Source organism: Microplitis mediator, chromosome 8, assembly GCF_029852145.1.
Source record: "Microplitis mediator isolate UGA2020A chromosome 8, iyMicMedi2.1, whole genome shotgun sequence".
In the NCBI taxonomy this organism is placed as follows: domain Eukaryota; kingdom Metazoa; phylum Arthropoda; class Insecta; order Hymenoptera; family Braconidae; genus Microplitis; species Microplitis mediator.
Window position 1 is genome coordinate 1,969,744 of NC_079976.1, and position 12,315 is coordinate 1,982,058.

General features: G+C 26.3%; 1 protein-coding gene across 3 annotated transcripts in view; it reads left to right on the forward strand.

Moving 5' to 3' along the window:
* The window catches only part of LOC130673194 (uncharacterized), a 209,161-nt gene extending 199,274 nt beyond the window's left edge, over window positions 1–9,887 (forward strand). For all 3 annotated transcript variants that reach the window (XM_057478138.1, XM_057478137.1, XM_057478139.1), the window contains exons 8-13: window positions 206–434; window positions 726–793; window positions 1,896–1,973; window positions 2,387–2,734; window positions 3,787–4,086; window positions 4,165–9,887. In XM_057478138.1, coding sequence (XP_057334121.1) covers window positions 206–434; window positions 726–793; window positions 1,896–1,973; window positions 2,387–2,734; window positions 3,787–4,086; window positions 4,165–4,277 — 1,136 coding nt within the window. In that variant the 3' untranslated portion in view covers window positions 4,278–9,887. The remainder of the gene's footprint in view (window positions 1–205; window positions 435–725; window positions 794–1,895; window positions 1,974–2,386; window positions 2,735–3,786; window positions 4,087–4,164) is intronic.
* Window positions 9,888–12,315: the final 2,428 nt, after the last annotated feature.

A 12,315-nucleotide genomic window follows, 5' to 3' on the forward strand; every position in this document is an offset into this window, starting at 1 on the left:
AAAATAAATTTTTTTATGAATGAATAGACATAAATTACGATATCGTTATCGGCATCCGCTAATTAATTATTAATTTAGTAAGCCAGTAAATGTCAGTACGCATTGTGAAATCTATACAAAACTTTACTTAGTCTTCTGTAAAATGATAGTTAAAGAAGGGCTATTAAATAAATATAAAATGGCGTGTTATTATCGTAAATTACAGTTGATAGAGAGCACAGTAAATGTAAGTACCCACAATGGGTGACTAAGCACCACGGCTGGCATTCGCTAGACGGAACCAGGACTTACCACTTCACTACCGGGAATGCGACTCTCAAGGTACAGAACAAGGAGGACAAGTACGAGGAGAGAATCGTCTGTCATAATCTCGAGAATATTGATAGTCCTCCGGACAAGAAAGTGAAGCTCGTTGCTCATATAACGAGTGGCTGGTGAGTCAAGAAGAGAAAATTTTTCATTGCACTTTTCTACTCATTCTCATCCTCATACTCATTCTCATTCTCATTCTCATTCTTCATTCTTTTTTACCCCCATCCCGGCACATCCTACACCAAGTAGACACTATTGTTGTGATCAAGTAGAATGGACTCGTTTGACGAATCATCCATGTGACTTTTTTTTAAATTTCCTTTGACGCGGAAATACCTCGTCTTTCATCAAACTCACTTGCTCATATTTTTATTATATATATATATATATATATTTTTACTTTTTTATGACAGCGATATTGGCTACGTCTGCATGATTTTTCACAGAAGAAATAGTGGCGTGATCGAGCTGCAGCAATCAGGTGAGTTTTTAATCTTCGCTCATTTCCATTCACTCATTTCTTATTTTTTAGATTTTATTGAAATTCATTTTATTATTTGACATACGTTTAATTTTTAATTTAAAATTATCCTGGAGTTAGTAGACAATTAACAATTTTAGGATTTTCTTAACAAATAAATAACAAAAAAAAAAAAAAATATGCACGTGTAGAAAATTAAAAAAACTACAGGTGCAATTTTTCAAAATGTTTTTTTTTTATTATTTATCGTTTTGAAAAAAAATCCAAAAATTATTAGATGTCGGCTGGCTTATGATACTGATATTAACCATGACTGAAGTTAGCAAACAATTAAAAATTTTCGGATTTTTGGACAATTAAATTTAAAGAAAAAAAAAAAAACTAAAAAAATGGACATGTAGAAAATTAAAAAAACTATCAGTGCAATTTTTTCAAATATTTTTTTTTTTTCAAGTTTATCGTTTTTAAAAAAATCCAAAATTTATTTGACGTCGGCTAATTTCAGGATCACAATTAACCGACGTAATAATTTTTGGATTTTTATAAAAACTATGAATTATAAAAAAAAAATATTTTGAAAAATTGCACTTATAGTTTATTAAATTTTCTACATGTGCATTTTTTTGGTTTATTTTTTTTTTTTAATTTAAATGGTTGAAAAAAAAATTCGAAACTTAACGATTGTCTTGACTTCAGGATTATGCTGACCTGATACTGAAGTTAACCGACGTAATAATTTTTGGATTTTTATAAAAACTATAAATTATAAAAAAAAAATATTTTGAAAATTTGCACACATAGTTTATTAAATTTTCTCCATGTGCATTTTTTTGGTTTATTTTTTTTTTTATTTTAAATGGTTGAAAAAAAAATTCAAAAATTGACGATTGTCTGCTGACTTCAGTATCATAATTCAAAGACTAAAAAAAAAATTACAATGACTCAAAGAACGTCACTATTTACAGAATAAATATTAAAAAAAAAAAATCATCAATTGGAAGTGAAAATTTTAACTTTTTTTTTTTAACACATGAAATAATATCCGTATATAAGGGAGTGATTTATGAGGTGCTAATTAAATTCAATTATTCATCGTTTGCAGATGTCAAAACAATTATACCTGAAGAAGCATGCCAGCAGCAGGAAGATCTATCAGCCATGCCGTATATAACTTTAATAAGTGAGTTTAAAATCATTACGTTGAAAAGTAACGCGAGTCATAAAAAATGCGGCTTTTTTTTTATTAAATTATTTCCTCGTAATTTCTCTTCATATTTTCCATTTCATCATCGTCTTTTTTTTCTACCGCATTCATACTCTACAGCAATAATAAGAACAATAACAATAATAATTTATGATTTATGACTTATGAATCACAAAAATGAATAACTGTCAAGCAATAATGGCATTACTACGATTGTATCACACGACGTAGATAAATGCACGTAAAATCATTTAGTAGTTTGCATATCACGATAAACGTCCACGCATATTGACTTTGTAATTTTACTTATATTACACTCTTACGTTAACAAACAAAAATAAATTAAAAATTCACCAAGCAATCGATTAATTATTATTATTATTCAACAGCGTCAACGTTAGAGAAACGCAAGTGCCCTCAACCGGGACGTTACCACGTCGTAAATTACGTATCGTCTCACGTATTGTCAACGACGCCGCGTCGTCAGCGTAAAGATACAAGCATCCAGATACGTGATATCCCTTCATCATCTTCTTCTTCATTATCCTCTTCTTCATCATCATCGTCGTCGTCCTCTTCTTCATCCTCATCAATATCTCAGCGGGCTGCTGAAAAAATGACCTGGCATGATAAAAATGAAGACGAACAATGCAGCGTTTCCGACATTCAAATCGGGTGCAGTACATCCGATCAAAGTGAAATGATCATCACAAATACCTGCGAGGATAAACACGAAGGTAACGCAAACAAACTAAGTACTTAAATTTAAAAAAAAAAATACACTAAAAATATGCACATATAGAGAATTAAAAAAACTATAAGTGCAATTTTTTGAAATATTTTTTTTTTTTTATAATTTATCATTTTAAAAACATCTAAAAATTATTAGACGTCGGGTGACTTCAGTATCATCAATCTTTGGATTTTTTTTTCATCATATAAATTAAAAAAAAAAATAAACTAAAAATATGCACTTGTAGAGAATTAAAATAACGATAAGTGCATTTTTTTGAAATATTTTTTTTTTATAATGTATCATTTTTAAAAAAATCCAAAAATTATTAAACGTCGGCTGACTTCAGTATCATCAATCTTTGGATTTTTTTTTCAACATATAAATTTAAAAAAAAAAATAAACTAAAAATATGCACTTATAGAGAATTAAAAAAGCTATAAGTGCAATTTTTTTAAATATTTTTTTTTTTATGATTTATCATTTTAAAAAAATCCAAAAATTATTAGACGTCAGCTGACTTCAGTATCATCAATCTTTGGATTTTTTTTTCAACAAATAAATTAAAAAAAAAATAAACTAAAAATATGCACTTATAGAGAATTAAAAAAACTATATGTGCAATTTTTTTAAATATTTTTTTTTTTTATAATTTATCATTTTAAAAAAATCCAAAAATTATTAGACGGGTGACTTCAGTATCATGAACAAACTAATAAAAAAAAGAAAAATACCTGATACATAAATCTAGATAAATATATAAAATATATAGATATAGATATATATCTAGATTAAATGAAAAGATTTATTTTTTTTATTTCATTATTTATTTACGGACGGAGATTATTTTATATTGACTCGTAAAAACTAAGTCATGACTTATGACTAGAAAAAATTCGTTTGTTTCACTGGATACTGAATCGCCAGCTGAGTGTTTAACCTAAAAATATACAAAGCTCATTTATAGCCGGACTTTGCATGTTCAGCAGAAGTTTTAAAACAAATAAAGATTAATAAGATACAGAATCGATAAAACAATTTTATTTTCCTTCGTAGCGTACACGTGTCACGACAGCTGGGAAGAAAAAGGAGTCTGGTATACAATAGTGTCGCAAAAAACAACCAGCAGCAGCGGCATCAGCATAAACGGGAACAGCGGGAGCAACATCGAAAGCGAATCCGCGGTGACAAACACCCAGACATTCTGTTTCTGGATGCAGTGGGTTGATCCGACGCCTAAATTGTCTGGTAGAGGATCAAGAGTCGAACAAGAACAAGAATTATGGCTGACTTGGCCGCTGCGCGAGTTCCAGAGCGGCTCTCCCGATCAATGGACCTACAAACTTGCCAACCAAGGTAGGCCCTAACATATCTCCTCAATAAATATCATCAAGACTTATTTGAAATACTTATATATGTTTTTATAAATTACAGGGGTTTGTGAAGACATAACACGCGCGAGCGCTACCTCAGCGTCATCATTTTCGCGGGTGTCTCTGGTCCTATCAGCGGGCGCGGCAATAGTCTGCCAGCTTTTGTCGAGATGATGTGTCATCTTCGACACTAACCTGGTACTTGGGGCCTAGATGTAACAAACAAACAAACAAACGACATATATACACTTAAATGTATCACTAATTTATCAATCAATAACATAATCGGGATCTGAAACTAATTTATAATCCAATCAACACACAGTTAAATTATAAATACGCATTACTCGCGTGTGACACTAGTTGAGAGCAAGCACTGTCGCCGAGTGAAGTGTTTGGGGTATAATGGGTTAGATTGGGTGGGGTTGGATCAGTTATTAGTGTGACGATGTAGACTAAATGAATGAGTGACGAGTGACGATCAAGTGAATTAAGAGGACTAGAATTCGGGATGTATACAATGTAGAATAGGGCAACAATAACAATAACAAGAACAAGAACAACTGTCCCACATAGTGCTGCTCCAACTGTCAAAGCTGTGTGTTCCTAGGATAATCGAGACGGACGTCTCAATTGCTGCCCGGACATTAAACTAACCAGTATATCTATATAAATATATATATATATATATAGTTGTGCTAGTAGTGTACAATACTGGAGATACTGACGTCGATCGAGCCGCAATTACTAATGTCATTGTAGAAGACATATACATGCTATCACATCTGAGTCTATTAGTAACACACGACTAACACCTACGACATTCTATTCTATTTGAATAATTTGTTACCAATCGTGTACTTAAAACCTATTGGCATTCGAGATATTCATTGCTAATTACAGTCATAATTTATCGGAAGAATTGATTTAAGGTTAAGAATTATTGTTTACGAACAAAGTAATTATTTCCTCTATCTACTTATGGGATTTGAAAAGAATTTTTTGGGAAATGTATATGAGGTTAGAAACAAAGTTTTCTAATTGGAAAAATTGATAAATTCATTGATTACATAAATTAGCTTCTGATGGAAAAAATTCTAATACTGATGGAAAAAATGAAAATATTTAGTGTATTAGTTTGTATAATTTTTGAGAAGATGATTAAATCTTAGAAAAATGTGGGGATAGGAATTGTTTGATTTGTTTTAGTAATTAAAGTTTGATTGTATGTCCAAAACATAAGTAATTTTAAAAAATTTTAACTTCGGCTACCATCGGAAGTGATCGGAAATAGTTGCACTTCTTCGGTTTGTTTCTTAACCCAGAAGCTGTAATTAATTGTTTATATTTCCATATCAATTTTTTTTAAATATCAAAGACTATTTTTTCTTATATTTTTAAATGAAGATTTTAATTTTTCCGCATTTTTTACAAATTAAAAATTTCTTGCTTATACAAAGTCAACTTTTTATTCCAGGTTTTGAGTACCGACTAAGGTTTTGAACTCAGATGTGATGGATTGTTTATGAACAATACAAAAAAAAAGTATAAAGAGAACAGAAAAAAAATAATTTTATTGGTGCAGCTAATAAATAAGAGTGTAAATACGATCAGGGTATAAGTGATCGGCGTTCAAGATTCGATAATTTTAAAAGAAAGCTAATTAATGAGTAATATCAAGAGTTAAACTCATGATTTAACCTGACACGAACCTGAACGTCGTTACCGATCGAAATATACGACGAAAATATAATAATAAAAGATATAAAAAATATAAAATATAACTATTTAAGATCTAGTTGTAAGTAAAAATTTTTATTCACTAGCTAGTTGCACACATCTGTATATACTGATTTAATAATAATAATATTAATGTAAATGTATAAAGACTGTTTTTAAGGGAATTATTGAGAGAAGTTTACTTGCCCGAACAATGCGATGTTTGGCTGCTAGATATTGACATATTAAATAAATATAACTAAAGAAAAGATTATTTATAACTATAATAACTGGATCATCTATAAATAATAATAATAAATAAAATTTTTAATGTAAAACAATAAAAAAAAAATATAAAATGTTAGGTTATAAGAACGAACAAAGAGAAGGTTTTGAACAATCGAGTGAATTTATTATTTATAAAAATTAATATTATTTTTTGATTTGTAAGGGCAGGCCAATGATGAAGAAATTATTATATTATATTATATTATTATAAATTAAATATTCAATTTAATAATAATAACAATATATTTAATAATGAAGATTGTACTTATCAGAATTGTCGTTTTATCACAGAGTCAGACGATTTTATTCATTAATTGTTTATTAATTATTATTATTAATAAATATTGTTATTTAATAGTTTATTTAATCAAAACATATTTTTAACTAAACAAAAAATTATGTCAACGTTTCATTGTTTGGAAACAATAATTTTTTATATTTATATTTTTTTTACGTCTCCATTCTTTTTTAATATAATTATTTATTTTTCGTAAGCTCGTTACTGCCTCAATTACCGCGGATTTTATTTAAATTTAAAAAATTATCTTTACTCTGATTACATTTTTAATAAATAATTAATACCAGGATTAATTTACAATTGCGGCGGCAATTATCTTGGCCTATCGGTACCGATAATAGATAGAAAAAATACAAAACAAAATTTAAAAATTTTTTTTAAAAATGATAAGAGTTTTTTTTACATATATTCTAATATATGTAGAAACTCTGTGGTATCCGACACGTGCAGGCACAAATGAAGAGCCAAATAATAATAATAATTATAATAATAATAATTAAAAAAAAAAAAAGAAAACAAATGAACAAAAATAATTAACCGGTAACTTTAACTATTTAAATAACTTTTTTTTTATTACTGTACATACTCTAGGTATTTTTTATCGAAATAACTTGTTATCCGGTACTTGTAAAAGTAATTTTATATATATACATATATATGTATGTATATAATATACTTTACCCACATTAATCAATAAACTAATTAATTAAAGTTAATGAGGAGCTCGAGATGAAAACGATATTTATAGAAAATTATATGTTTTTTTTATTACTGTGTTCTATAGATTTTTTTTTTTTTAGAAACTTTTTATAGAAAATTATCAGATTATTGCAGGAAATCTAATTGTTTTTATTGTTTTTATTAAAACGGGATTCGATGAATGAAAATCAAAATGGCGGCTTCATATTAAAACTATACCGAGGTTATTTTCATATATTTTGGTTAAAATAAATCAAAATTCGAAGTAAAATTTAATAATTGTAGGAAAATTGTAATTTTTTATGAGTGTGAATGCAGCAGACATCAGACAACTTTTAAATTATTAATAAATAGGGTAAATAATTAATAAAATAAAATTTTTAAAAAATGCGCATTTAAAAAATTTTTAAATTAATAAGTGCATTTTTTCGAAATATTATTTTTTAAATTATTTACTCTATTTATTTTTAATAAAAATTTGTCATATCTTCGACATCCACACACGTGATTATTTTTAATACAAAAAATTTTGAGGTTAATCGAATTTTTTAAAACAATAATTCTATTCTATTAAAAAATGAATTTCTAAATTTACTAAACTAGTTCTTTGATAAAAAGAATCGAGAATTCAAATTTAGATTCGGAAATATCAAAGTATGAAACAAAAAAAACATATATGACCGATTTTAGTAAAAAAATCCGATTGAAATCCGATTTAGTTTAATCGGAAAAAATGTAAAAAAAATACGTATAAAATATATATCAGAAATTTCCGATTTAGTTCAATAGGATTAAATGAGAAGTTTCTGATCAAATCCCATCAACTTTGAATCGGATTTCCTAACCTATAAAATATATATATACAAAAAAGTGATTTTTCAAACTGTAATAAAAAAAAATATGAAAATTCATTAACTTTCTATTTAAAAAAATTTTAAATCTCGTTTTGATCTTAAACTCCTCACTTTTATTTAAAAAAAAAGATTCTTATGTTAAATAATGTTTTGCATACTTCAATAAATTGTTGAATCAATTGTTTAAACAAAGCGAGTAGCTAATGTAATTTGTTATATAACTTTTTATCATATCATAAAGCCCAATTGCAAACTAATAATTATAAGAGTATGAAAATTAGAAAAAAAAAGGAGTATTAAATATAAAATATATGAAAAGTATGTAAATAAAAATGAACCGAGTACCGGTAGACAAGTTAGCTTTACCTGATGTAATTTTAAACTGCTACCACAAATGAAAATTCTTTAGATAAATAGTGGAGGCATAAAATTAATTCAAAATTAATATCTCATATATATAAGATTTAAAAATATGCCCATGGTTTTTTAATTATAAATTTTAATTATACGAAACTTGTAAAAAAATTATAACCTTAAGTAACTTTCTGAGTCGATTCACTCGCAATCGATTTTCCATTCGACCGCCATCTTGTTTCTAAAACAAAACTTTTTTTGTTTCAATACAAAGTAATTTGTGTGCTCGGCACAAAAAGACACTTTTAACGAACAAAAATTAATTTATGATAAAAATAATAATAAGATAAATAATTAAGAAAAAAATGGAGAGATAAAGTGATCAATTAATTATATTTAAAATATGATCCTCTGTACAAGAAGATTTTGAAGGAATATAAGATACATATATATTAAAATCATTTATAAATATATGAGTATGCAAAAAAAATTGATTTTTTTTTTAAATTAAGAAATTCGTAGAAAAAAAATTCTAAAAATTAAAGCTCCTGTGATTTTTTTTTTACAAACGTCATTTTTAAAACTTCCATCTCATTGACAAAGAAGTGACCCATTGCGCGCCAAAAAAATTAAGAGCTCAAAATTTTCAAAATTTTTTCACCGAATTTCTTTATGATACTGAAGTTTGCCGACATCTAATAATTTTTGGAATCTTTTCAGAACAATGAATTATAAAAAAAAAATTTTTCAAAAAATTGCACTTATAGATTTTCAAATTCTCTATATGCGCATATTTTTAGTTTATTTTTTTAAAAATTGATTCGTTGAAAAAAAAATTCAAAAATTCTTACTAGTCCATGGACTAGAACTTTAAAATTTTTCAAAAAATGATAAATTAATTAAAAAAAAAAAAAAAAAACTAAAAAAATGCACATGTAGAAAATTTAAAAAACTACAGGTGCAATTTTTTCAAATATTTTTTTTTTCAAATTTATCATTTTTAAAAGAATTCAAAAAATATTAGACCCCGACTAACTTCTTGATCTAAATAAAAAAAATTCAATTTTTTTTGACACCCTCATATACATAAATATATAAATATATATATTTTTCGTTTATCACTGTGATGATTATAATTATTATAAAAAAACTAATATAATAGATAAGGCAGTGTGTTGTTTTTTCTTGCCACCTGTATAGTAACTATAAATTAAAATTAAAATTAAAATTAAAATTAAACTATTGAGTAAAAAAAAAAAGAAAAAAAAAACGAAATATTGATATAAAATAAATCGTAAGGGTTTCGGGGCTTATTGAGTAATAAAATAAATTGTAAAGTGGGCTTGTGCTTGCCTACAATTATTTTCATTTATTATTACAATTATTAATTATGTAACTAAATAATATGTATTATATTAAATATAAATTAATAATAATAATATTGATAATTATAATTATAATTAATAAATTGTATGCGTAACAAGTGGAGGATGCAGTTGATGTAAAGCTAAAGTCTTGTAATACGCAGATGCACTAACAAAAAATAAAATTTTACAATAAAAAAAAATAAAATAACCGTCTGTATGTATGTAAAACTGATTATCATTTAAATCTATATTGTTTTTTTATATTTATTTATATATAAATATAAATACTAATGAAAATAATAAATATAATTTACGATGAAATGAAATATTTTATCTGTCATCGTATTTGAATATATATGACGTTATAAATTTAAATAAAAATAATACTAATAATAATACTAATAATAATATTAATAATAATAATAATAATAATAAATACTGTCATTATTATTTTCTGCATACAAAGGAATGTAAGGATAAAAACAATGAAAAATTACTTGATAAATAATATTGATGCCGACATTGACGAGCGGATACGTCTTGGAATATAAAAAATATAATAAAAAAAAAGTATATTAAATGGATTAAATTTGTAATAAAAATGGATTGATGGAGGAAGCAAACAACGATCCAGTTTTAACTGACAGCCTATCGGCACTTTACGTTAGCGACTTTTTTACGTAATTAATAATAAAGATAAATAATAAATAACGCAAAGGGCAATTGTTCGGTAGCTTTTTGTATTTTGTCCGATCTCATATCTGCCTTTACTCCAGACGCTAGCCGTTCGACTAGAATTATATTATTATTAATTATTATTATTAACAAACCACGGTACCACTGTCAAACGTGTCAATCTGCGCTGATTGTCACAATATGATCTAGCATCATGTGTAATGTTCATTATTATATTTTGAATACGAAATATATATATTGAAAATTATATGACTACTTTATTTAATATTTATCCTCTTTTTTTAATTAACTTTCGGTTCAAAATCGTCTGGTATTTATTATATTCTTTCATTACTAATTATCAGTACAATTTTCTATAGAATACTTCGGGTGTTTTCGGTTTTACTCCCACTGCGTAATAAGTTCCCCCACTTTTCCTTACGCATGCGCGCAGTTCAGAAAATTTCGGTAGTGGGAGTGACTCCCGGTTCATTCTCTCTCTGGATGAAGTTCACGCGAGTCGAAGGCAACCACTGCCAGTTCTTTTATTTTCTCATTCGTACGCAATAATTTTAACTGTCAAATTTTCAAAAATAATATTTTTAACTCCTACAATTATCCCAGTTACAAATAATAATTAAAATTTTTTAAATATTTTATTTATTATTAATTTATGAGTGTGAATGTAGCAGACATCAGACAGATTTTAAATTATAATTAAATAAACTAAATAATTAATCAAATTTAATTTTAAAAAATGCGCATTTACAAAATTTTGAAATTAAGTGCATTTCTACAATTATTCCCGCTATTTATTTATAATTTTGAATTTAATGTCTGCTACATTTACACTCACTATAAATTTTTTTTTCGCGTATTTTGAAAATTGAAAGGCAAAATATATGAGTACAGACTAAAAACAATGAAAACAAATATTATTTGGTATAATTACTTTATTGAAGACATTCAGATTCACATTATCCATTAAATTGTCATACATACAAGGATATCAACGTATTTACATATCATACATTTATGACTATACTTTAATTAATTAATTTATTTATTTATTACAATTAATAAACCAGTGATTACTACTATTATGTATCATAATTAAACGTTACCACTTGTAACTAAAAACTACCGAGTACACTGGCCTAATAATTAAGCTGTGGTTTTATTTAACAAAACCTCAGCCCAACAAAAAAATCTAAAATACTCATTACTCATACATATACGTACTGAAATACAAGTACATTCATTAATTTTTTAATTACGTAACATTAATTTACTTGAAAAAAAAAAATTATACAAAACATTCTTCAGTACACTAGCTCACATTGAAAGATAAAAAACAAAGCAAAATTTAATTTTTTAAATTTATCTCTACGAGCACTCAATTATTTTTAATATTTTACTCAAAAATCTACTTCTTTATTTGAATTTTTAAATCAAACCAGTTTTGGAAATTTTTAATTTCAAATTTATAATTTTTTTTTTCTCACAATTAATTAAAGTAAATAATTTTTCAAATTTTTATCACAAATAATATAATTAAAAATACTCATTAATTTTTCTTATTAACTCTATATATTTTATAACAAACATGTGATTAATGTACCAATTATCAGACGGTATAAATTTAAATACTGTTGTATATTTTAGTATATTATATATCTAGTACCCTTGTGTACCAAATATATCAGTTTCTGTAAAAAAAAAAAAACATTTCCGACATAACCTCCAGCCTTTCACAGAAAACTCGGAGGTTAAAAACTGACTCCGTTGGTAAAACGTCTAAATCTGCTGTCGATAAGTCAGCACGTGCGCAAAAAATATTTTACATGCGCATGACGTCACTAAACTCGGTAACCTAGAGCTCTGTGTTACCATCAACGTGCGATAAAATATTTATCGTCACTATCTGCAGTGCGGTAAAGACAATTTTCTAAGCACGT